Source organism: Phragmites australis, chromosome 5 (assembly GCF_958298935.1).
Source record: "Phragmites australis chromosome 5, lpPhrAust1.1, whole genome shotgun sequence".
Taxonomy (NCBI): domain Eukaryota; kingdom Viridiplantae; phylum Streptophyta; class Magnoliopsida; order Poales; family Poaceae; genus Phragmites; species Phragmites australis.
Window position 1 is genome coordinate 42,652,986 of NC_084925.1, and position 26,625 is coordinate 42,679,610.

General features: G+C 40.5%; 2 protein-coding genes across 3 annotated transcripts; one reads left to right on the top strand and one right to left on the bottom strand.

The window, feature by feature from the left end:
* The first annotated feature begins 2,089 nt into the window (after positions 1-2,089).
* On the top strand, positions 2,090-5,103 carry LOC133919803 (shikimate kinase 1, chloroplastic-like). Its single transcript, XM_062364311.1, has 10 exons — positions 2,090-2,457; positions 3,106-3,152; positions 3,284-3,338; positions 3,440-3,512; positions 3,625-3,712; positions 3,849-3,931; positions 4,029-4,158; positions 4,397-4,475; positions 4,656-4,720; positions 4,830-5,103. The coding sequence occupies exons 1-10, from the start codon at positions 2,259-2,261 to the stop codon at positions 4,929-4,931; spliced, it is 921 nt and encodes a 306-aa protein (XP_062220295.1). The 5' UTR covers positions 2,090-2,258; the 3' UTR covers positions 4,932-5,103.
* Positions 5,104-9,364: 4,261 nt separating this feature from the next.
* LOC133919802 (exocyst complex component SEC6-like) lies at positions 9,365-24,088 on the bottom strand. 2 transcript variants are annotated; one of them, XM_062364309.1, is made up of 25 exons: positions 23,866-24,088; positions 22,223-22,261; positions 21,969-22,057; positions 21,732-21,822; positions 21,534-21,623; positions 21,346-21,425; positions 20,110-20,202; positions 19,255-19,281; positions 18,800-18,907; positions 18,109-18,250; positions 17,972-18,019; positions 16,624-16,679; positions 15,506-15,614; positions 15,219-15,359; positions 14,963-15,142; positions 14,756-14,839; positions 14,580-14,666; positions 13,564-13,608; positions 12,824-12,902; positions 12,047-12,116; positions 11,439-11,526; positions 11,002-11,091; positions 10,650-10,766; positions 10,476-10,538; positions 9,365-9,742 (listed from the first exon to the last, which is right to left on the bottom strand). In XM_062364309.1, exons 1-25 carry the CDS (start codon positions 23,986-23,988, stop codon positions 9,611-9,613), a joined length of 2,271 nt encoding a protein of 756 aa, XP_062220293.1. In that variant the 5' UTR covers positions 23,989-24,088; the 3' UTR covers positions 9,365-9,610. The 2 variants fall into 2 exon arrangements, with proteins under 2 accessions (XP_062220293.1, XP_062220294.1); XM_062364310.1 differs by having other exon boundaries at positions 18,109-18,247; positions 23,866-24,087.
* Between the last annotated feature and the right edge of the window lie 2,537 nt (positions 24,089-26,625).

A 26,625-nucleotide genomic window follows, 5' to 3' on the forward strand; every position in this document is an offset into this window, starting at 1 on the left:
GAACTAACCCATGCAAGTCGGTAATGTTCATACTGTTCAACACATATCCACAAATAATTGTGTTCAGATTTCAATTCAAGTAAACATAATCGAGGGAGTCGATATAAGAGTGTAAAATATTTTTATGCCTCTGTCGTAAGAACAACTAAAAGACCCAAACTCGTTTACTTGGTCAGAAATATGTTTTGTTCTGTTGCCAACTAACGTCTCCATTTCATTTTATAGACAGAGATGTGTTTTCTTTTTTGGGTTAAAACTGAGAGAAACTGATTGTAAAAAACTACCTTAGGACTTTCGTAGCACGATCAAAGATGGGGAAATTCAACAAGAACAAAGTTGGTGGAAGTCAAATTGATGCTCTGTGCTGGTGGCCTCACCAGTTGAACAAAGCAATGGTTGGATGAATTTGTCATCTCTCCATCCAGTTTACCAGCATATGCGAGTTTTGATTATCTCCCATCTTGATCTCAATTTTTAAAAAGAAGACAATTCCTGTCAAAAAAGAAGAAGAGAAAAACAATAGAAGACAAGACCCGGCGTCTTACTAATATTGAACACATGTATTTTGGTTGGTGGCGTAGGCATTGCAACTCTGAAGAGCTAGTTCTCGATCTGACCCACCCACTAGCAGCGATTTGGTCATGTGGTTGGTGGCTTAGTTTCATGCTCGGACTTGTCACTAAAATTAGTGGGAAAGAAGGGCACTCGAGAGTTTATCACATTGCATTTTGTTTTAAGACTTTTCTCTACAGTATACATATTGACCGTGCCACGATTCATCTTTAGATTTTGTTAAACCAATATCAGAGAATGAACAGTATCATGACATTAGCCCTCCCTACAGTACCTCCATAAACAGTAGAATTGCTACAATATTTTGCTACAGCAAATAATGGTATGATACTATTTGTCCAGACTCATATTACTATACATTTCAAAGACTTTGCTTTACAATATCAGAGGATACGAATTCACTGAATCCGTTTGATGGTCAAGAATATACCTGTTACTGCTCTACTGCACTGCAGCTTGTTTTTCCGATATTTTTGGGGATATTCTATCAACTAAAATACGGTGAAGTTTACTATGAATTTTATCTGGATCCTTTTGTTGGTAGTAAAAATGTGCTAGTAAATCCGGTATATTGAAATCCAGAAACGCCTACACGCGAAAAGATGAAAAGGCAGGGACGGCCAGTGATATGTTTCCTGTCTCGGATGTTCTGTTGATTCCGCATCAGTGCATCGCACGATTCTACCGAGATGCTCCCTTCCCACCAACCCCGTCAGTCTGACGTGGCACCCCATGGTAGGTGACTCAGCTCCGTACTACTAAATCCATAGCTAGGTCCCCAGCTATCCCCTCATGTTTCCTTGGCCAAAATGCCCCCATTAAACCGGATAAAGCCAAGAAATCAACAATCCTGAAAAAAGATATATACATAATAGCGAGCAAAATATCTAGACATATTTTCTTTGTACCATCAACAAAACAACATTTTAGAAAAATGACAGTACACATAGTTATTCACTAAAGCTGTTATCAAAATGTTTTTTATAAATAAATAGTGTGGCTTTGCTTTGCCTATAGGATATACTCAGAGCAAAACAAGGACATATCCAGAGCGAAACAAGCTCATAATAGTGATGACTTTGATCCAAATTTTTATTAAATTTTACTATATAAATGATAATTTTTTTAAATTTAGCTCAAACTTAATGTGCCACCCATGCCTCGGTACCGTATTACAGCTACTACCAATCCAGAAAATTCATTAAACCAAGGTATCGTTTGGTAGGAATTTTTTTTGAGCCGGATATATTTAGCTTAAAAAATACAGGACCTAGAACTATAAATAAATTAAGAGTATTTGGTTAAATTATTTGATTTTTATTTTGATTAAAAAAACAAATATTTAAATCACTTTATTTTATTGCATAAACTCCAAATTAATATAAATCTCGCCAAACAACCCAAAATCTGAAGAATGGTAGGTGGGAAATGCCTAGTCAATGGCCGAAGGGCAAATCGGTAACTTGATCACGAATTTACGCAACTACTCGGCAGCGTCTGGCAGGGCGCCCTGCACTATTTTACGTCCCCGCATTTCCACCACTCGCATCGCCGCCGCCCCCGGCTATCGCCTGCCCCGCCCAATTAACTTGCAACTCCAGAGCGGAGAGAGACTGGTAGCCTCGCCCGCCGCGCCCGTCCCTGCGTAGCAGCACCGCGGAGCAGAGCACCCCGGCGAGCAAGCAATGGAGGCGGGGGCCGTGGGCCTGGCGCTGCAGACGCGGGCGGTGGGGCTCGGCTCCGGCCGGCGCCGGAGCGCTCTTTATGGCGGCGGCGAGAGCCGGTCGCGGATCGGGAGCCTGAGGGTCGGTGACCCGGCGGTCGCCGTGCGAGCTCGCGGGTCCAAGCCTGTCGCCCCGGTCCACGCGACGAAATCGTCCGGAGGTACAGGGTCTTCGCCTCTGTCTTTTTTTTTTTCCTTTTGTGTGATCAGATTGGTGCGATTCGGCGAAATTAGTATCTTTCGTGTGGATTTGTGTATGCTGTTTTCGGTCGAATTGATGCGAATTGGGCCCGTTCTGTTTGCCTATAATTGTTGAGTTTGAAAGGAATGGGCGTGTGATTCGGTCGAAGGATCGAAGGTTTGGCTTCAACGGATCGAGTGATGCATTATTTTTGTGCCAAAAAAAACCCTACCGTTTTGTGTGGTTTGCTTCTTCTGTGGTGTCCGATATGGCAATTTGATCAAAAGATGAGCATCTCTCGGTTCGGATTTTGAGCCCTTTGTTTAATTAAGTACTAGCTCCAAACGGCAATACCACAGTCAGGAGCGGTCTTAATTTCATATGGAAATGCGATAACCTGCCACCTGAAAAAGATGCACCTTTATGGCAGTAATAGTTTATTCGCAATGGCGAAATCGATAAACTGGTTGGGATTATTGGAAAGTAGGAAGAGATGGAGGTGCATGCTTATATGCCTAGCTGGCCCAATTTGAAGCAGTCTAGTTTTCAGAAATTCATGTCGCACAATTTATGCATACACAAAATTCAATCAGATTGACATTTTCTCCATGTTTTGGTGCCTATGCAGGTCATGGAAACTTGCATAACTCTGTTGACGAAGCCCTCTTGTTAAAGGTGTTGACTAATATCTTTGATTCCTTTTTTTGATCCTAATATCTTTGATTCCTAATTTAATCAGGCCAAACGTCATTCTGGAGTTCTCCTTCTCTTTGCCTGAGTCTAATATCGCTCTACTGTAATTTCAGAGAAAATCGGAAGAAGTTTTGTTCTACTTGAACGGAAGGTGTATTTACTTAGTAGGTTAGTCCTGATCCTCCTAAATTACCATTGCTGGAAAAGGTCGATTTTTAGATGGAATTGTCATATTTGAATGCAATTGATAGCTGAGTGCATTTGTGCAGGAATGATGGGTTCCGGAAAAAGCACTGTGGGGAAGATTATGTCTGAAGTCTTGGGTTATTCATTCTTTGACAGGTTTGTGTTTCGTGATCAGAGTAATTTAGCAATTTGCAAAGGCTTACTCTAGGTGCTCATGCTCGTGCACGGTACTGATGACAAGATTTACTGCTCTGAATTATGTTTACAGTGACAAATTGGTGGAACAGGCTGTTGGAATGCCTTCAGTTGCCCAAATATTCAAGGTCCATAGTGAAGCTTTCTTCAGGGATAACGAGGTAATGGTTGATGAATTAATCTGCTACTGACATCATCAAGTATTCTCTCTGATGTACCGCTTTCATTTATCTGTAATACTCAGAATTGGGAGCTGTAACTTATGATTCCCCTATCAACTTGTTTCATGCCTTGCAGAGTAGTGTTTTGAGGGACTTGTCCTCAATGCGGCGATTAGTTGTTGCCACTGGAGGTGGTGCTGTTATCCGACCAGTTAACTGGTATCTGGAGTTCACTTTATTGCTTTCGCTTTAATAGTCCATGCCTTCTTTTTTTTTTTCCAATTAGCAATAGTGTGATCTGTTGTTGTATTATCAGGAAATATATGAAGAAGGGCCTATCTGTTTGGTTAGACGTGCCCTTGGATGCTCTTGCTAGGCGTATTGCTAAAGTGGGAACCGCCTCTCGTCCTCTTCTGGATCAACCATCTGGTGATCCATACACAATGGTAGTTTTTTGTTCTTTCAATTTCTTCCATACTTGAAAATGAAAGGGGATAAGATAGATTCTGTTTATTCCATTCGATTTGGACACAAAGAATTGCTATATAGATCTATTGTACATGTTTAAGCTCTAAAGCTCTATCCCTGGAAGCCAGGCCTTTGTTTGTTGTATTAGTGTAGACCTGTTCACATTTTCGATATTAGTGCTAGTATGAACAACTCACTGAGTTCCTTCTATATTAGGCTTTTTCTAAGCTCAGCATGCTCGCGGAGCAAAGGGGTGATGCTTATGCAAATGCCGATGTCAGGGTTTCTCTAGAAGGTATGAACGTATGATTTTGTATAACGAATGAAGTAATGTGTTGTGCATGGTCATGCTTTTCCTTCTAATTAACACTATGTGCCTAGCTATGTGATCACAGATGTTCCTTAGTGGCACTTGATAAAAAGTTTCCTCCATGTCCCTTCCATGGAATGACACATCTGCATTTACCATTTGCAGAGATTGCATCCAAACAGGGTCATGATGACGTCTCTAAGTTGACACCAACTGACATCGCTATTGAGGTATGCACAAGATCCTTTTAAGCTCACCACTTGGTGTGTGAATTTCATTTTCTCCCCACATATCATCAGAACAACTTTGGTAACATAACATTCTTGTCATACTTTGCAGTCACTTACTAAGATCGAGAGCTTTGTCATTGAACATAGCACTGACAGTCCAACTGGCGACTCGCAAGCTGAGTCGCAGATCCAAAGGATAAAGGCGATGTAGAATTTTGGTTCTTTTTGTCGTACCCTTAGTGTACCGCCTAGCGCTGTTGAGTTATTTGTTCATTGGAGTATTAAGAGAGAGAGAGAGAGAGAGAAAACTGAAGTGTCTTTTCCTTGTAAGTTGGAAAGAAATGGAATAAGGGAGCTGATCTGAAGTGTTCCGTTGGCTGAAACATCACCATCTTCACTCCTTGGTTAGCTTTGGCTTGTCGAATGCTGTTTTATTTCTACGGGGGATTGGGGTTGGAATCTGATCTCCAGAAGATTGCGTAGTCATTTTTGGAAGGAAATGGGCAGATGCGATTATGGCGAGAGGGGACTGCACGTGGTGTTTCCATGTTCGTTGAATGCAAATCGGAAAAAAGAACGGGAGGGAAGGATAGACCATCAAGAGCCCGTTAGTCCTTACATTGGACTGGATGGAGGACCAATCAAATAAACACGAGCCATTGGATGCTGTTTTTTTTGTGGAATACTGCATCAAACGCATTCGTGATCTTCTTCTTATAGTTTGGATATACCAGAAATTGAATTCAGGAGCATCAGGCAAGCCCGCATCAAACCCACCCCACCCGCGGCAGGGGGGATGCTTCAAATCTTCCACTCCATGTTCTTGCACGCATAGCAACAAGGACATGGCGTGAGATGATGCATAAGACCATCATAATCATTTTCTCTTTATTTTTATCTTTCTGATTTTTTTTCATTTTTATTTTCTTTTTTTTTATCTCTAACAGTTTTTCTTCAAATGGATTAGTAAAAGAAAATAAGAGAGAATTTCGTCACGAGAGAATAGCTTGAGAATCTCTTCGTAAAGTGAACCGTGAAGAAAAACAATGCTGAAGAGAACGAAAATAACTTCGCGAAGAGATTCTAAGTCGTGAAGAGAATTCATTAGGTATAGTCTACGCAGGCCGCCCCAGCGACGAACACGGCAGTGAGGCACGAGCTGAGGGCCCTGCGCATCATCTCCATGGGCGCTTTGCGCCTTTGCCCAGACTAGAACAGGCTGTTCTTGAAGGGAGCAGCGACGAGGAGTCCCAACTCCCGAGCCCACGACGCCGCTCTGAGTCCATCTGACCTGGGTTTCCGGCCCCCGCCGTGCGCGCCGTCGAGCTCCCGAGCCTGCCTGATGAGGACGCATGCAACCCATGCCCGATCTGGGCCGCACGGTTCCGATCCAACGGCTTCCAGAGACCCAGGGGTGGTCGGTATTTCAAATAACGACCACCCCCTGCCGGTGTCCTTCAAAATGGCCGTCACCCGTGGCCGTGGCTCGCTGGAGCGCCGCCGCAGCCCGTACATTCCTTGTCACCCTCCCGGATGAGGCTAGCCTCCATAACGCCCAGCTTGCAGCGACCACGATCTAGCGCCAGGAAGAACACAGGTAGGACTGAAACAGATAGATAGAGCTGTTTGAGCATTGGCACTTCGGTCATTCGATGGGTGGCGAGTTGCTCCGAATACAACATCTGAAACGAAATACTTGATTTCAATGACTGTAGGAAGAACAGCACACCCAAGCTCTGCATCTCATCTGAGGGATATCGTATCGCCGAGTCGAAGAATCCATCCACTCATCCAGCTTGCTCTCTAGCCTACAAGGTCATGTCCTTTGTAACGAACGTGCTGCATCTGCGCAGTCCTTTGCCCAAGGCTGAAGATACTTTGCTCCGAAAGAACGTCGGCCCGCCCATCCTTTATGCCTGAAGAATGTTGGGGATATTACTTGTTGTGATGTCATAGCCTTGCAGGGTATGATCATATAGTTTTCATCTGACACAAAATAAAAAAATCTATAATCACTATGCTTTCATATTTGGCTATTTTTACTTTAGTTCTCATGTTTGTTTTATACAGAAGTATCTATCAGTCAGTGTTTCATGCCTGATTTTCTCCATGGTGATAGAATTTCATAGTTAGCTTGATTATTGCAGACCAAGGTGAATCAGAAGATAAAAAAAGGCTTTCTGCCTTCCCAAAACTATCGAAGGAAACCCATACTTGGAGTACATCAAATACATTGTTTTCCCTTGGTTTGGAAGGTTTGATGTGTTTCAGAGAGAAGCTGATGGCGGTGACAAGCAAGATTCAACTAAAACCTGTAGTTTTCCTGTTTGATGTAGAAAGAGGTAGCGGCGAACCTATGTTATAGTGAGAGGGGGCATACGCCCCTACTCAATTTGTAATATTCTAGTAGTATTTTGATCTTTCGTAGTTTACACAAAGACTTTATAGTTTTTCAATCTCTAAAGGTGGTGTTCCCGTTCAATTTCACTGTTAGGTCCACCCTTGCCGCTCACGTTGTAGCTTCTCAAATACCTGCTTCATCGTGCGGTGCCATAAAGTTGCTTCGTCGCACAAATAGAGCGCTGGCTCGGTTGGCCAGGACGGCACACGCAAGGCGCGGGCGCCCGAGCCAGCTCGCATTCGAGCGCGTGCGCTCGCGCGGACAGCATTCGTACTTGCCTCCAATGAAGACCGTGAATATAGGTCTCACTTTTTTTAAAAATAAAATAAATAAATAAATAAAAAGCTGCGAGAGGAGTGCTAAAAAAACCCATGAGGAGTGACGAGACTAACGACGGTTCCTAGATGGGTGGGATGCTCTCACTAAATAATCGTGTCACACACAGTTTCCAATTCCTCGTGGGTCGTGTTGATCGCAACCTGGACAGGCCACCAGGCATAGGTAAAAGCTGCGAGAGGAGTGCTCAAAAAAACCCATGAGGAGTGACGAGACTAACGACGGTTCCTAGATGGATGGGATGCTCTCACTAGATAATCGTGCCACACACAGTTTCCAATTCCTCGTGGGTCGCGTTGATCGCAACCTGGACAGGCCACCAGGCATAGGTGGATCACAGTTCGCTGCGGATGCACGGAGCTTCACCATATCAGGCATGCCCCAATTCGCGTCATGCCTCGTTTGCAGAGAGAAACTGCAAAGTAGACATACGCTTGTCAGGATCACACGGTCGGGCCTTCAGCTGGCCTTGGCGGACAGTGCACCCGGTCGGCCGTCAGTGGCCTTCAGTGCTCCTTACGGTGGCCGGCCGTTGCTTAAGAAGATGTCGGTCCTTTCCTAACAGCCATGTTGTGTGTTACTGCAGGCTAGGGTTTCACCCTCGGTCATCTCTTACTAGCGGATGCATTGTACTCTTGTGTTGCTGGTTGTTCTCTTGCTATTGCTTGGTCCGGTTAACCTGTTGAGCCTCTGTTTTCAAGGAGTTGTGTCGTGGTAGGGGTAACTAAGAGGGAAAGCCGCACCATGCCATTGTCAACTACAGTGACGCTCGTGGGCATCATACGTAATGAAGTTCCCCCGGGATCTCTCCGAGTGAAAACCTTATTCAGCTTTCCAGACAAGCAACGACGGTTCCTATGCCATCACCTTCCTGAAGACGTCGCTTTGGTGAATCCCTCTCCTTGCAGGGCACACCATCCTCCACTGTAGCTCCGGCCCCTTCGTTCTCATGTTTGGTGGAGGTTCTCATCATCTTTCGGCGCTTCGTGGCAGTGGCTATGTTCCGACGTCCCAGAACCCGCCTTTGAGCTTTTGGTTTGGCATGGCCGCCGACCAAGTCGGATAGTCAGGCGTGAGAGTGGGACTTCGCCTGTTGAGTTGTCAGGTTATCATGATCGAGATGCTAGCAGGGTATAGTTGCTTGCGGTGTAATGTTACTTGGTGTGACTGATGTTTGTTGTGTAGTGGCTATAGGGTGTATGTTGTTTTTCCGTACCTTCGTCGTCTGGTTGTTTTGAGGGGTTTGGGGTCTCTTTCTTCCCCCTTTGTCTTGCGCTTGAACTGTGCTTCGTGGGTTGTAATACAGTGCTTGTTAAGGTTTTCGGATCCCGATTTTTTATAAATTGGCTCACTATTTCTTCTTAATACATTGACACGTAGCTCTCGTGTGTGTTCGAGAAAAAGTGAACACATGGAGGAAAAGTGGAGGAATTGCATTACAATGGAATTTCAGAGGAAATAGGTGTTCGGAATGGAGGTTTGGCTCATTCCTTCCTTTTGGAAAGTTTCAACTTTCCTATGGTTTTGGAGGAAAGGCAAAATGAGATGAGAGCTCATGGGAAATTTCCTTTGAAAATTCCAATGCAACGAACCTCTCTACCTCTCTTTCTATCACGCAAAAATTTAAATTTCTAATGCCTTGGATTCCTACGTTCAAGAAGCCTCCTCTCGTTCTTTTCTTTCATGTATATTTCAATCCTCTGTTTTACCATTGTATTCTGTTTTTACCACTGCATTAATGTAACTTCGTTTTTCCCATTCCTTCAGTTTTTCTTTCCTCCATTCCAAACAGGCCCGTCATATCCTCCATTCCAAACAGACCCGTTATGATGTGCACCACGCATGAAGAGGTTGCCCAGTACTTCAGATTAGATGGCAATGCCCCGCTGCTTGCACTGAACAATACCTACATCTTTAGACATTTTATTGAATAAATAAAAATAGGCTTTCAAAACATTACAATCTTTTTACAGTGTTGCTAACCAAAGAAAAATGTACATTCTTGCTCTTCTCATGCTACGGCTTACACTTGGATATGATATAAATGTGACCCCAGTAGTAGATTTGATAAACGAACAAAAGAATGATCACAAATGAGAAAACAAATCTTTGTCTCAGGCACGTGAATCAACTCTGCCGAAGTTGTTGGGTCCTCACTGCCCAAGCTTCCTCCATATGCCTTTCCGTCCTGTCAGGCACTTCAGTTTGCCGAACACGAAGCCAGACTTAGGAGGGTTGCCATCCACAAGAGCGTTCTCGTATACCTCCTTGCATTCTTGTACAACCTAAGAAATGAGTAGGGAATAAGACCAAAGAATCTATGACAACGTATAACTAACTTTAATATATAATAATTAAGAATGACATTAACAACCATAATCATCAAATGTTCCCCTCCCAAAAAGCAGAAATTGGCACTTGAACTGGACCGCTAGTTGATGCAAACATAGTTCTACGGGAGATGTATATTAAGAGTGCAATCGGATCGGATACGGATAGATATTGCTGATCCTATATCTCATCCTATATTTTTTTCTCGGAGTCAGATTGAACATGAATAGTGTCAAACAGTGTCAGACATACATATCGGTAATCCTATATTTGCTTCGCACCCCTTCGGACAGTCAGATAGTTGGATAGATAGAAATTTTCACTTTATTTGTATTCTCACACATCACATTAAACAGTATAAGAGTACAATCAAAGTGAGCACAACGAAAGAGTGATCGATGAGATGTGAAAATAAGAACATTCAATATTATCTGTCTACGGATGTGTGACAATCTATCTATATATTATCATATTTTTAAGTAAAATCACAATATATTTTCTCATAACACCTAACATTTGAATACTTCGGATACTTTGAATATCGGATCGGATATGAATAGTATTGAACAATATCGGATACGGATATCGGTCATCCTATATTTGCTTCGAACCCTTTCGGACGGTTAGAAAATATTCGTCCCGTTTGCACCCCTAATGTATATGATGCGAGAAGTCTGGTGTCCTTACCTCTTTGGCTTCCTTTCTTGGAATGCCTTCCCGCATTGCCACAAGCTTCTCAACGACCTCAGGCTATAAAACGCACATGTCAAGTTGCAGAGCATCACAAGAAGTGAACATGACGCTTGATGTTTGGATAATCACGTATTAGCAAAACTGAATATGTTTGCTAGACAAAATTACCGGGCAATCAGGTTGATGTTCCAGAATATTTGTATAAATGAGAGTAAAGCTATCCAGACTCTCAGCTGAAGCAAGCTCCCTCAGATCAGCCAGAATCCGCACTCTATTTTCAACTTTCTGGAGTGCAATGTAAAGACAGCTTTTCATTAACTGGTTCAAGTTATATAGAAGGATCAAACCATAAATGTGTTATTAGGACCATGGGTGTTCAATGCCAAAAATTACAGTATCCAATTTAATTTTACAATAAATGCATGCACTCAATTGCAGGGATTGTGGCTAGTTCCAACTTTGAATGAAGACCAATCTGTAGTTGTAAGCAAAACAAACTCCTGGCAGAAACTGTACTTACTGTCACATTAATGTGCTCTCTGAAGAAATCCATAAGCACTTCTTCATCTAGCCTCATCCTCTCGATTGTTTCTTCTTTTATGTAGTTTTTCTACAGGCACAAAAGGAAACACATTAGCTATTGAAAGGACTTGCAGTTCTCAGAGATAATATGACATGTCATGCGATTCTAATTTATTTTTTGGGCGAGGAATGCTGTGAAATTGGTGGGTGTAATCTGGTAAAAGGGAAAGACTAACTGAACAGAGTACAATGGTGACAGCTCCGTACAAGATAGTTTTTAGGAAACAATGTGCAAATCTTCCTTTTGGGCCGTCAATACATCTTATATGTTCCTAAAAGTCCCTCCAGATATTAACAGTCATTTTAGGGTACAGTGAGGCACGATTAACTTAAATGAACAGTATTTCAAATAGTACTAAGGGTGGTTCTGCAAACCTGAGTAAGGAGATGCTCAATGTACACAACAATTGTTTCCTCTACACAAGCCTCCACAAATCTTCGAAATGATCTTTCTTCAATATATCTACAAAAATAAACACAAGGGTATTAAAATAAAGCACATAAAGGTACACAAGTAATGTCAGCAAAACTCCTGACCGTTACTATTCAACTATAGACAAACTGACAGGAGCAGAAATTTGAAGTGTACAAGCAACCAACACTCCATAGCTTATGAGGAACACTACTGATATGATAGAAACCATTAAATTTTGTAGATAAAATTGCATTGGAGCAACTTGTACTTTTAAAGTTTGTGAATTCACACCAGCATTTTAAATCCTATCAATTCGCATGAGTTTCCAAATTTGCCAAATGCATTGTTTATGCTTGATATTTGGGGATCTAGCAGTAAACTTCAGGCCATGGTTTGATGGCATGGAATATGGCGGGGTGCAATTTTCTCAACTATGTCACACAAAGCATTTCATATTGAGCGCATACAAATGTAGGTAAACAAAATAAGCATCAGCGACAGGATTTTCCAGGAAATATGCATTCATACATAGTTACATACCACTTATTGCAATTTTATTAGAACTTACAGTTTAACATCCCCAAAATAATCAGCAAATGTTGCGACAAGATATTCCGTGACCATTCCATCTAGCCAGTCTGAACAGAAAGAATCTATGTGAGAAAACAATTGCGACGAGATATTCCATAGATAAGAAAAGACGCTGCAAATAGCATATCACAAAAAATTAGGCAAAGAATAGTTCATATGACTGGCACCTCCATGCCAAACAGTATTGTCACTTTAGCTTGCTTACTGGGAGGGTTTAACTGATTGCTCACTACCAAATCACACATCACTGATGTACCTATACTTGGGATTCGGCACAAAGTTATACAGCCAAACTGGCAAAGGCAAATGCTCAGGGATTTTTGAGGGTGTGTTTGGAAGAAAGGGATTGCTCTAAGAATTTTTTGAATTTAGTTTAAGCTAAATCCTAAGGATTTGGATCCTAATCCGTCCTATGCAAACAGACCTTGACTGTTTTTTAGACTAATTAACAGGCCCTGAATGTTAACTGCAAACAAGCCTAAACAACTATTTCCACAAATTGCTGCAAATTAGCTGTTGAAAATAATAAGGCAACATTGAGATCAAATCCATCAATACCAGTGAACAGAGAGCATGATGATGGAGGGAATCATTGTAATTGCGTAAGCATACAATACTATAAATGTTCCAGTGCTTTTCTGGATGATAAGCCTCTCACGGATTGTGAGGAGTTGCAGGTGCTATTAATTCAAAATTTGACCAAGAACTGACATAAAGAAGAGAACAAAGGAGAAGGCTACTATGAAAGAACTACCTTTCTGGTAAAGCTTCGCTAGTAGATCCTGCACACCTGGGTCTTCAAAAATAACACTAACAGTTTGAAGGACAGCTTCCTGTTGAAAGAATAAAGCATGCTGTTTTAATCCACAATTACTTATTCATTGATCATGATGCAGTGCTTGAAATATAAAGTTTTCACTTTTCAGCCCATTCCTTACAAGACAGCTGAGTTGATGAGTGCATACCACTCTAGCATCAATTTCTCAAGCAATACTCGAGATTGGCAAGAAAACTACCAAGAGTTAACCACACCAGTGCCAGTTTTAGCATTCAACTAGCTTTTCTAGAACCTTAACAAAGTAAGGTAGCAGAGTGTTTGACAAGAAGTAAAAGATTTTGTAAGGCATCTTTCTGAGGTTATACACTTGTGACAGTGTTTTTAGTTTTTATGTGATCGCATAAAGTGTCTCTAATTAGGAATGTTGGTTACAGGACAAACAGCACACGTAGTTGGATGTGTACCAAGTACCCAAAACGCACTAGTAACATGAAAAAGAAAAGATAAGGTGCAATTTACTCATGAAAGGCTCTTCATGATTTTACATCGAATATTCTTAAAAAAATCGTTGGTCATAACTACATATGAAATTATAACAGCGATGTAGACCTTGGCCCCTCAAGAAATACTTTCACAGTGGTCAGCAGGTCAAGTTTCATTCCTTAAACCTAAGGTAATATAGATGTATAGCTATATCATATGGATGCAGAACAAACCTTGGCAACCTCAAGAAATCCTTTGCAAGTGTCTTCAAAATTAACCTGCAAAAGAACATTTGCTAAGAGTTTAAAAAGCTTAAAGTGCATGAATAGATAGATAGAAACATTGTAACAACAAAGAACAATTAGCACCAAGTTCCAAATAGGGTTGATATTTACAGTTTTACAGAAAATAAAGCCAAGTACCTAGACCAGGAATCGGCAGGGATCAGATTTCTCTCACCCACTTTGTTCTCCCAATTCAAATTTTAAACAGACCAGTTTCGGAAGTGAGGTTGGCTTCCGGAGGAATTTCATTAACACAAACAACATTTGCATACACATAGTATTTGTGAAGCATGCAATGCTTAGATTTAGAACTCCGCATATATAGGATATAACCATAGTATCATAGAAGCACAATTTTGCAAGCTCAAAATACCTCTGATGCTTCTAGCTAGGTAGATGAGTACAAGGCATGGTGATATTTATGCATTTATTCTTTAGACCAGACACAAGCATGCCTCCATAATGGTCCATTTCAATGTTGAGAATTACACCCATATGACTAATACATATGATCTAAATGCTCATTACATCCAAATTTTGAATTTATAAAAGTCCAGACAGTTTCCCTCTGATACTTTCCAGGAAACTTTATTCTTCACGCCAGACACAGGTAAGAAAACAGATTCCTACTGGGAAACAGAACCCATATGGAATGCAATAATGCATATGCTCTAGTCGCTCTCTGCACCCAACTTTTTGAATTTATGAAAGTCCAGACAGTTTTCCATCTCCCGGCATTGCCAACAAACTATACTCTTTACTTCAGAAACAAGTAGAAAACTGGTTCCTAGGAACAGAACCGTGGCACTGGTACTAAGCATAGTATTTCAAGTTCAAAAAGAAAAAACTTCGAGAATGAGTGAGCTATGTAATAAAAAAAAAATGAAGCCATCTCATGAGAAGTTAGAGCATGATTGAAAGAATGACACCTAAGAAAGAGCAAAAGCTTTGTCACAGATTTGCACCTGTTCAGCATAGTTTTGTGGAAGTGCCTCCAATGTACTGCTGCTTAGCTCTGATGAAAGTTCGTAGCAACGCAGGTTGTTGTTAATCTGCACACACAATGTCAGGATCAAATAATAAACAAGGAAAAGCAGGGAATCCACATCACATTGAGTTTTAAATGGAGAAAGCAATATACCAATGCACATAGCGATTCCAGACCAACATCAGAAGCTGGCTCCTCAAGTCTTTGCCTCTCAGCTGCTTGAAAATCAAGCATGACCTGCAAAGGAACCAAAGTAGAAGATTAAAATAACATATTGACTAACAGATTCAAACAGCATGAAGCACAGCACAATAAAACCAGGTAGGCTCACATAATCTCAAAGGGCAACTATATAAATACCTGAATAACTGCTAGAGCAATACGATATAGCATGACGTCTGTGCTGTTGTCTCTAACTATCTGAACTTGCTCGGTCAATATTCTGAATAGATCCACAGCTGCAGGTGTATATAGTTTTCCATCCTCCGTGCTCTTTGGTGGTTGTATTTTATCAGCCTCCAAAATGTTACTATACCATTTCTACAGAAGAAAACAAGAAAAGATACATGATTATCATGATTAAGTTCATCTAGAATTCAACAGATCTAGAAAGTACCTTAGTTGTTGCCTGCATACGCTCAACATACATATTCATGAGGGGATCCAATGCGCCACTTTCAGAACAAACTTGGGCAAGTGATTCATCCACACCAAGACCAATCAGATTTTCTTGATATTGCACGACCCAACCAGTTACCTGCAGTGACTAGTCTATTAATGTGCTTGCTAAGAACAAAAATCAAACATATGCTGGTCAAGAATCAAAGGCAAACAATCTGCTGAAGTGTAGTTTCTACAATTCATCTCATGGAGAATAAAAATATGATAATTGAAATAAGGTACCTTCAGGATATTGATATTTTGAATATCATTCGCTCTATCACTGAGAAGTCTTAGCATCTGAATGAACCTTTCGGTATATAGGTTTACCATGAGCTGGAAAATTTCATATCTGTATAGAAATAAGAAACACAAGACTTCAGGACATTAGCGAAAATAAGGAAACAATTAGGAACCTTTCTGCAAATAATTGTTTCTAAGGATTTGCTCTTCTCTCTAAATATTAGCAGTTGATGACATGTCAAAATAACCAATCAGACCATCAATATTTTATGAAAGCAAAAACATCATGCCTTTCACCAACTTCTGTAAACTGTTGAGAGCATGGACGGGCCTTGGGCCAGCGCGACACTGCAACACCGTGGCTACTGCAGCACACGGGTTACTGTAGTGCACAGTAGACCAGTTGATGGCTTAATCTCTATTCTTAATCCGTTAGTTGTCTCAGATATCAAGTTAGATTAGTTAGAAATAAGATCTATTGGTTTGTCTTAGAGATAAGATTTGTTATCCTAGATTGTTAGGGCCGGCTCCTATATAAAGGAGGTCATTGCATCAATTTCAATTAAGCAAGAAATATATCAGAGTTCTTAGTATCCCATCTATCCCTGCCCTTGTGATCTGGCCGCCAAGCATCGGCATGGTCGCACTGCTTCAGGGCCATCCAATCTATGCTCATGACAGTTGACCTAACTTGTTGAGATGTTATCATGTTAGTTTTAAGCAATACATAACTTCTGAATGAGCTGACTTGTTGAGAAGTTGCAATACATAACTTCTGTATGAGCTGACTTGTTGAGAAGTTTGAAGAAAGCGTATTTGGAAGCAATACATATGTACGAGCTGACTTGTTGAGAAGTTAGAAGGAAGCGTATTTGGAAGCATTCGCAAAAACTTAATTATGAGATAGAGTATGGCCCACTATATGAGCTCTCAACATCCCTTTGTCTTGCTGTAGGTTTTTGTTTTTGAAGTCCCAGCAAGAGCTGGCTATTGTATTAAGTTGAGGTGTGAAAACTTATCCTGTTATAGTAAACTAATTACCAACTTCCTGTGTATAGGAACAGATATTCTAAAGTCTACCAACAAGATAAGTATAGTTATACTAATTATCAACATACCTAGGAGGAAAACATGGTGCAACATAGTCATATATATCACCAAGCTCATCTCCAATCTGCATTGCAATAGAAGCACAGTAGCAAGCTATAAGTCAAAGATCCATTAGGTAAATCAAGGTAAGTATGTTTTCTAAAGAAACATCATCTATTCCTAGCTAGATCCCAATTTGAAAAGCTAGCAGGATGGTATGATCTACTCCTGCCAGTCATAAAAAAGGTCGCCATAGGATATCTCCATATGTATTTAGATTTTTCATATGGAAAGTCTGTATAGATAAGATTCATCTCGAGGAGTACTTAATATTATAATTTATTTGGTTTCCAACATATATTTTAATTGAAAGAGTGAGGATTTTGTGTCCAGGGTTCCTGCATCCCCATTAACAAATTCAGCATCTTGCGATGTTTCAAAATTTCATAAAAAAATCATGTAGGTGGTAAACATGAAGTTTAGTAAACTTGTAAAATTCAGCATCAAATTCATCATAGAAGTCAAGAAACAAAATAGACAAGAAATCAATCTGGCATTGTTCATCATGTGCTAGCAGTACCACTTGTGTTTTCTAAATCTCAATATCCACGATGAATTTGAAATTAGTTTTTTGCAGGTTTACTTAACTATGTGTACCGCATACATGATTTTTTATTGAAACATTGTAACATGTTGGATCATCATATTTTCGCTAGTGGGGACGCAGGAACATCTGGCCACCAACGAATTTCCCATAGAAATAAATGGTCAAATTGTGTTTTGGGGATCATGACTATGTCCAAAACGTCACTTTTTTGTGAGTGTTTGTAGAGAAGACCAACAACAACATTTTCACTCATGCATGCCAAATAAGTTCTAAATAGGTGACAGTATTGCATGATCAGGCATGAACTGTGATCCTCCCTCTGACTCCAAATATAAGTCCATTTGGATTCAGGCACAAGAATTTAGGTGAGTGGTACAACGACCATGTTACCTATCAATCATTGCCATAATTAAGGCAGTTGGCATGTTTACCTCATTGATTAGACACAATTAAATAGGGGCAAGACAGGAAATAAGGGGTAAAAAGTTGCCTTGAAGTAGTTGGACTTATATTTGTAAAAGTGGGAGGGAGGCTAGATGGACTTATATATGGAATCAGAGGGAGTACTGTTTTTTTCCCCATTTCTTAATAACCAGACCATTCTTATGGAGCTCCTTAGACAATAACATGTTAGCAACACTAATACATGTAGCAAACATGTTGACCATAACAGCTTGAGAACCATCAATCACATAACTCTTATGGAGTCTAGAGCTCACAGATATGCATTTTGTTGATCGATAACCAAGGCTAAAAAATAGAGTACTTACTGATTTAGCTTCCTCCAAAGCTTCCATCAAATCCTCCACGAAAACAAGCTGTGCAATCCAAACATTAGCTACTGCTGTGCATGAAATGTGATAATCAGAAATAAGAACTTGAAATCCTGGATTGGCTTAAGCACTACCTCAGTAAGCAATTTGTTGAAGCGTGACTCAACAGCCATCCTGATACACTCATAGCATTTGTCCTTATAGCCCTTTCCCTGGACCGTTGATTTCTCTTGAGTGCCCTTTCTTGGGGTAGCTGTTGCCCCTGCACCTTTTCTGCTAATGTTGGGGTAGCATGAGTCAAAATAATCAGTAGGTCAATAAGAGATAACCTGACAAAATATGCTATTATTCATGGTTTCTCACATATGTTACGGTTGAAATAGATACCTAAAGATTACAGACTAAAATGGTGTTGCAAAGGGTCAAGTTGTGTCAAACTAGAAAAAACAATATAATCAATAGTAGAAGCCATCAAGTCTTTTAGCAAATACACAATTTAAGTTACATCTATACAATGCCACCAGAAGGTCACCACTAAAGGGGGAAATGAAGACAAAGTTGGGTAGAACATACTACTAAAACTCAAAACTATTGCTCTGCTTACTCACACCAAAACAATCAGCGTTTGATGATAGATTTATGTTACATGCAATTGCAGTTCAAAAGATGTGTATATGTGAAAAATGACATCGTATTATCAAACCATGACCATCACAATAATGCAAACAGAGCTGAAATGTTGGCTGCACTCCTCTGAAGCATGAAAGATATGATATCTTACTGGAAGAACAGATTTATCTGAAGAGAAAAATGAAAATAGTGTACTTTGCAGTTCTCCGTTGGTTTGTTATTGTCGCCATAGCGCCTGCACCCTCAGCCTCAGCTGCTTCTTCTGCAAGTTGTTGGTCTAAGATCTCTTGCATTTCAACAACCCTGATGTAGTCTCAAAAAGAAGAAGAAACAACCCTGATGTAAGAATGTAAATTCGTGGGATCATGTGCAATGATATGTATCTACTAGAAAATAAATAGGAAACATAGACAATACAACCAAATTTATAACTCTAGAAAATTTACATTTTTGAAAGAAAAAAAAACTATTCATTGATAAATTTATTTAAAAGATGGAAGTGGAACAAAAAAAAGAAAATGTTACTACATTTAGCTATATCAACAGGGCATGTAGCTATAAAGCACATTTAACTATGAGCCTTTCAACTGTTCACTTCCAAGATTGGCTATTGAAAATAATCAAAGCGGAAATTGAAGAATGAGTTGTACCTCAAAGCTCGAACCAACGTCTGAGGGCTGCAAAACAAAAAGGTGGAAGTATAAATACCAGCATACATAGCACATGAGATACCTTCAAATATAGTTTGAGCATGTATGTCTTACTTTACTGTTGAAATATTAGTTAACCAATTTTTTTGGATAAAATATAAAGTATAAAATCGACGAAGGCATGTGCCATTAGATCATTAAAGCTGTAACGTGTTCATTGAATGCATCTTTATTACTGATGAAACATTAGGTGAAAAAATGCATGCCACATTACTTATCATATTTGCAGCTAGGCTCAAGAAAAAGCCCCATGCTGAAGAGAAAAAGGCGAAAGCAAAGGCAACAGGGCGCTTTAAATATATGCAGATTTCAGTATTTGCCACTTGAATTCATGTGCCTTTCAGGTATCACTCTGAGTCACTGCATGTCGGGCAGGGTGGCAAATTCTGAAAGGTATGTGAATTTTAATGGCAAATACTGAAATTTCCCTTAAATATAAGATAGCCAATACTTGTCTCTAGGGGTTGTTGGTCCAGGCTGTCACCATTGCAAGGAATTCCACAGCCTGCCTCATCTTAACAAGAATTGAATCTCTTGCTCAAAGGGAAAAAACATTTTCTTTCATTTTCTTAAGGCAATTTTTTCATCTGATCTTTAAATAGAAAAGAAACCTGCTTCTTGCAAGACTTAATATTTAGTGCTATGCACAAGGCACATATGAGGAAAATTTTAAGTGACCAAATCTGGGGGTGCAAAACAGTGCCCCAATTTTAATAGCATACACATAATACAATAACTCAATTTAGTCATTTGCCATATAGCACGGTATAAACAATGTGTAGGCATTAAAGGTACCTCTCTTTTGAAAGTCTGAAAAAGTTGGTGATATGGCCCCATAATGTCTTCTCAAATGTTTCCCATGATCGATCAACATCCTCAAAGTATTCTCTGTGGAGTGAAGAAGAATCCATCAAATGAATTGTACTTATGTACTTTATCGCAATACAGGGCACAAGAAAGATTTAACATTTATTGTCAAATCTAATAGGACTTGATATCATATATCCGTACTGCAAACAATTCTGGAAATTGTATGTGCAATAGGCCATCTCTAAAGATGAACAATTCAGCATCAGCTAGGTAATATTGTAAATCTAAACATATCATCCTATGATCCTAATGTGGATCGATGAAGGATAAATTTGCTTTTCTTCAACTAGATTTTATTATGCTATCAGCAAGGTTCTAAATAGTTAGCTATAGCTGCGCTATAGCAGTTTTGGACCTCAAACACAAAGCAACGGGTCAATATTCCGCTATATGAGCTATAAGCGTTATAGACCTAAATAGCTGCGCTATTTTCCATAGCTCATAGCTAGAGATAGCTCTGCTATCCTACATATGTACCCACATGCCAAAAAAAACTAGTAAACTTTGAAATCCAACTTCGCCTAGAAGGCTTAAAAACATTTCTTATAAACTTGAATTATGCAAAAACCTAGCAAGGCACCTTATGCCGTCTTTTTTCAATACTCCAATGCTTATATTTCTTACTAATCAAGTAATGTTGTCAAGCATATTATGACTAATAATCTTTCTATATTATAATTAGGACAACTTATGTATTATCGTAATTATTTTTTCAGATATGAACTATATTATCAAAAAAAATTAATATTTTGATAATAAAACACAACGAAGGATAGCTCCTGCAATAGCTAGCGATAGCTTCTATAGCTTTTCTGGGGCTGTGCCGCAAAAATCGCGATTTAAAAGCTTGGCTATCAGCAATAGTTCTATTACTTGTACATTCTACATTGGACACAAGACATGATTGAAAGTAAACAACCTAATGTTTTGCAGATGGACTAAACTTCAAAAGTAGAAAGCAGTCGGTTGCATACATTTGCATATGCAGCGCAGTAGAAACTTCTTTTTAACAAAGTACATGTAACTGGTAATTACTGATTTATGTGAGCTTAGAATGAGCCAAACCTCTGTTCGGAATGCTTAGCTTATATCGCATGATAATTAATATTATTTAGTAACTAGTTCAAATTTTGAAGTTCTACAAAAGGAAAAAGATTCCACCTCAGTCGGCCAACTTCTTCTTTGTGAGATGCAGCAGCAGCTAAAGCAAAACGCCTCTTTCCATCAAGAGCTGTTAATCTCTAATTTCAACACAAGCAAAATGACGCAGCAAAGTCAGATAAATAGGGCAATGCCATTAGGGCATCCAATTATGGTGTTAATTGATAAGCCAAAGAATAAAAGTCAACCTCATAAGTGTGAATTAACTCTTTGTCATCGCTTAATGAGTCGCGTGCTGCAGCCGCCTCAACAGATATGGACATCATACCTCCCACATCCTACCAGCATTGAAAAACAAGCTTGAGCTTTTGGTAATTAGGAAAATGTAAATAGCATAAAGGAAAAGAGTCACAATACAGTGTTATAGTTAATTACGGTCAGCAAACCTTTAAAGTTGTGTTTAGGTTGTTTCTTGCATTGCTAAGAAGCTTGATCTTGTCATGGTTCTCAATTAAAGTTTGACATTCCTGACACAACCTGCATTTCATTAATGATAACAGGACTGAGAAATAAAAAGGGGGAGGGGGGACATGTAGCCTTTTGAAAGTATGCTAGTCTAGTAGTCTACCATACCAGTCCTGCAAAAGCATGTGAAAATGTAGAAATCAAGATAATTAGCTTACTTGTCTATATCTATGAAATTCTCACGTAGTTTGTTTATTGTTTCCTGAGATAATGCAAGCGCACTGATGCCAGCATGGGCTTGCTCGACCTGTCAGTTTTCAAGAATACCCAAAATAACTCATCATCCAGCAGACACACATGAAGGGGGATATGCAGATGATGGTAGCAGCAATAGTAACTCAATATAACTCAAGATAATAAATAATAGTTCAGTTAATAAGTTTGGCAGCCCATAGCAGATATTAAGGGATACCTGTTCTGCCACCATTGTACTGAGTTGTGCATCATTTGTCTGAAAAATTTTGTGAAAGATAGTCAGAAACAATCAACAGGTACATGAAGTGATTGAAATAGTGAATGTAATGATAAAATCTCAAGAAGATATTACGTATGACCAAACCGTTTTCTTAAGTTGTCATATTGTAGCATGCTTTCTTTTGTTTTAATTTCATATCTACAGTTAAAGCTTGCCAAGAAATGCCCTGCCAAAACCTGAGAACTGAGAAAGCTTGCCCAGCAGCCCAAGCCATTTTATGAGATGACTAATTTAGTTTGATACATTGTCTGCGAGTATCTTTTTAAATCCATTTGATAAGAGGTAACCCCAAAACGAATTTGGGGAATAATAGCAACGAAAAAAAACATGTGGCAAGCTTACAATCAAAATAAAGAAATACTAAGAAATAAAGTAGGTATAAGAATGAAGCGATTGAATAAAGAAAAGCTAATCCTCGCGATCATCTAAAAGTTTTTTTGAGGTCTATAGGAGGCAGGAGATACTTCAATATGTATTTAGCTTTTCAGTTCTGGGGGCAATTTGAATATTTCAAATTAACAGGTTGAATTTCTGCTCTCAGACAATTCAAATATTTGCCTAAAATTAAAGTACAGTACACAAGCAGGTATACTAAAAAAGAAATAAGCAAAAAAAAAAGCATGAAAAGTCTAAACCGTGGCATCCCAGTATTTTGTTCTGCTTTATCTCTCCATTAGTCTTATTTATTTATCAAACTTTAAGATATAACTTTTCTGAAAGAAAAATGAGTTCAAATTCAACCACTGAACGCATGAGTTCAAATTCAGTGGTTTAATCGCTGATCGGCCTGATTAATCGCTGATCGGCAAGGGAACTAGTTGATTACGGTGAAATCGGCTTGCCGATTAATCAATTAATCGGGTTGACCACTGATTAATCCCTTGACCACCGATTAATCTCCTCTCTCAAAACACGTCGCAACCTCAGAAGCGCCAGCATCTCGCGCAGTCGCGCTAGCCCTCGCCGTCGACCCTATCCGCTATCGCCGCCGTCCTGTGTGTGTGAGTGAGAGAGAGAGAGATCGAGAAAGGTGCTGAGGGAGAGGCAGAGAGAGATAAGAGAGGGAGAGAGGTGGGCCACCGGCCCAAGAAGAAAGAGGCCCACCCAGAGAAATATATCTATTTTAGTATTTTTCCTTCTTATACATGTCTATTCTAGTATATTATATTGCTAGATTACATAAAAAATAAGGTATATTTCTTGCTGACTAACTTATTCATGGTCGACCGATTAATTCAGTTAATCATTGATTAACCGATTAATCCCTACTCTCGGCCGGTTGAGCAGCTACTATCACCGATTTTTTGAACAATAGCTGGTCATAATTTCCCGAATATAATCATCAGATGATGGGAATAAGATTCTGCTATGATCCACGCCACGAACTCAAATGCAGCCAAAACAGAAGCAGCGTATCAGAACTCAGAGAGGAGGAAAAATTACATGGAGAGGTCACGCGCCACCAGATTGAGAATACCTATCGGGGTTTACCCGACTCATTCGCCCACTATTTGATATTTCTCCGCAATTGGCGGCACCACCGCGAGCAAAATTAAGGGGCTTGGGGTGGATCACATCACCTGCTGCCGCGCGAGGTAGTCGGATTTGATGGAGGCGATGGAGGAGAGGAGCTCCGGGAGCGGGAGCAGCTTCGCCACCTCGCGCACCGCCGCCTCCTTCGCCTCGATGCCCAGATCCTCCATGGCAGCCGGCCGCCGCCAGCAGCGTGTGGGAGAAGGGCGGGTGGGAGAAGGGCGTAGCGGGGATGGGAAATGGAGAGACCGGTATCGGGGCGGGGGGAGAACCGGTAAGGGGCCAGATCTGACATTAAAGCTGGTTTTTTTTTTCTACTTCTGATTATGTTTTTTTAATTGACAGAAGTTAGGAGTCAGAATAATTGAGTTTCGAAGAAGTGGTTTTTTTAGAAGTTAGAAGTTTGCTTATGAGTAAAATAAATTAAAGCTGAGAAGCTCATTGAGATATATTTTTCTGAGAAGCTATGAGCTAAGAAACTAAATATTTGTTGTAGAAGCTAACAGCATATTTTAAAATAGTTTTTTTAATAAGCTAAAAGTACAATTTTTCAGAAAAGTTTAAAAACAGAAGCTAAATATTTTAGCGATAAACAAGTATATAAAAAAATATAATATATGAAAAAAAAAATCTCTTTATTTTATCTATGTTTTATACTGGAGGTTTCATTCTTGTATTTATATGCTAAAACTTATAAGAGATATAATCAATTTTTAAGAGATAAAAGATCTATTTTGATATGACTAAGGCCCTATTTGTTTTCTGTTTCTGGTTCTGTTTCTGCTATTGGCAGAAGCCAGAAGCCAGAAGTTAGAACAAGCGGGATTATGAAAAAGTGGCTTCTGAAGAAGCCAGAAGCTTACTTCTAAGAAAAATAAACTAAAGCTGAGAAACTCACTGAGATACATTTTTCTGAGAAGCTATGTGCTAAGAAGCCAAAAAATTATTATAGAAGCCAACAGGCTATTTCTAAAAGCAGCTTGTCGGAGGGTGAACTCCTCAAGCGGGGATCCAGAGGGACCCTCTTTGAGATTCAGTCGGGGTGATTCTGAATCCGCTTCGTAGGTGAAATAAATGGGAGTAAATGAGATGCAGGTGGAGGTGGAATGATCGGATGCAAGAAGTACTAAATGCTAAGGGACTTTTAGACAGGTTCGGGTCGCATTGAGCGTAACACCCTACTCCTGCGTGTATGCTATAAATGCTCTGAGAATATCTCTCTGAAGATCTGCTGTGTTACAAGAATATTTGTCTAAGTCTAGAGCTTCGTGCTTCTTGTTCTTCGAGACTTGTCCGGTGTGTGATCTGTCTATCTCAACTTCCACTTTCAGACCTCGGTCAAACTGTCTTTCTCCGGGGAGCCCGCCCCGCTTATATACCCGCCGGGGCTGTAGCGTGCCCAGAAAGGATAGCGCGAGTTCTAAAGCGCCATAAATGGAAAAGCAACCATCATGGGCTGCTGCGCGAGGTGACGGGAGGGTTAAAAACACGCCCCCGTCCGGTCTTGTTCGTCATCATGCCGCTTTTCAACGGACGCCGCGAGGAGGGCCCACCGGGCAGCCACCGAGCAGTCCGACGTGCCCGCCTGGTCAGAGCAGGTCAGACACAGCAGGGCGGCAGGCGGGGTGCCTCGAGCTCTACGACGTTATCTCAAGGCGCACCGAATGACGCGTGATGGGACCCGTGCATTAAATGTCCCCACGCCTCCCTGCCAGACCGTGGCAGGGACTGACAGCAAGTGTGGGGCGAGCAGTTGGAAGTGACAGGCCACGCGCCCTCTTAAATACATCATCGGGCCTCTCAACAGTTGACACCTCACCTCTGGGCCTCTGTGGGGACCACCGGCGAAGGACTTCTCAGGCCCTCGGGGAACTGTGGGTGCTCGGGAGCTACTGTTCGCAGCCCCGAGCACTCTCTCCTAGATATGCCCTTTCTTGGTCCTCAGGGAACCGAGTGCTCGGGGGCCACTGTTCATGGCCCCGAGCACTCTCTCCCGGAACTAACTGCTCGGGTCCTCGGAGAACCGAGTGCTCGGGGGCCACTATTCGTAGCCCCGAGCACTCTCTCCTGAAATCTTGACTTTTCTTATCATTTGGGGACTTGGGTGCTCGGGGACCACTGTGCATGGCCCCGAGCACCCTCTTCCCGGTACTTGGCCTTCTCGGGTCATTAGGGAACTCGGGTACTCGGAGACCACTGTTTATGGCCCCGAGCACCCTCTTCCGAAACTTGGTCTTCTCGGACCTCAGGGAGATATCTCCCGAGGGAGGGCGCCACGTGGCACTCTGCTGTTCTGGCCTCGGGACTCGGGAACCCCCGGTTCCTGTGTCACCGACACAGCTTTTCAGACAAGCCAAAAAACACAGCTTTTCAGAAAAGCCCAAAAACAGAAGCTCTAACAAATATGCCCTAAACTTGACTCGCATTCTATTGTAAAACTTCAGTTTTTCTAACACTCTCTCTGTGCACTTCTCGCGAAATACATACCTCATCAAAATTCCCTAAAACCCCAATAGAAAAAAAATTAAGAAAATGAGTACATAGCTTGTGATATAGTCATATGAATTGTCTCATTAAAAACCATATCATGAGAAATTTCAGTAAACCTCATTTAAAGGAAAAAAGTGCCATCCACTTAAATGTTTCACATAATTTTTATGATTAACTTTGGGTATTTAATCTTCTTAACTAATGTTTAATTCTCCATATCAGTATTATATGAAAATTCTCTCTCTGAAATGTGCAAATCTCTAAGCCTCGCCATCCAATATCACAGCCGCATCTTTCAAAACTAGATTCTAGAAGAG

Bases quoted from the DNA above. Each gene is read 5' to 3' on its own strand.
- LOC133919802 (XM_062364309.1), bottom strand. From the start codon at position 23,988: ATGGAGGATCTGGGCATCGAGGCGAAGGAGGCGGCGGTGCGCGAGGTG. The intron at 14,667-14,755 runs GTATATTGCTTT...TTGTGTGTGCAG, and splicing joins TGGAATCGCTATGTGCATTG to ATTAACAACAACCTGCGTTG. The intron at 11,092-11,438 runs GTTTGCAGAACC...TTGTGCCTGTAG, and splicing joins TTGAGCATCTCCTTACTCAG to AAAAACTACATAAAAGAAGA.
- LOC133919803 (XM_062364311.1), top strand. From the start codon at position 2,259: ATGGAGGCGGGGGCCGTGGGCCTGGCGCTGCAGACGCGGGCGGTGGGG. The intron at 2,458-3,105 runs GTACAGGGTCTT...GTGCCTATGCAG, and splicing joins CGCGACGAAATCGTCCGGAG to GTCATGGAAACTTGCATAAC. The intron at 4,721-4,829 runs GTATGCACAAGA...CATACTTTGCAG, and splicing joins CAACTGACATCGCTATTGAG to TCACTTACTAAGATCGAGAG.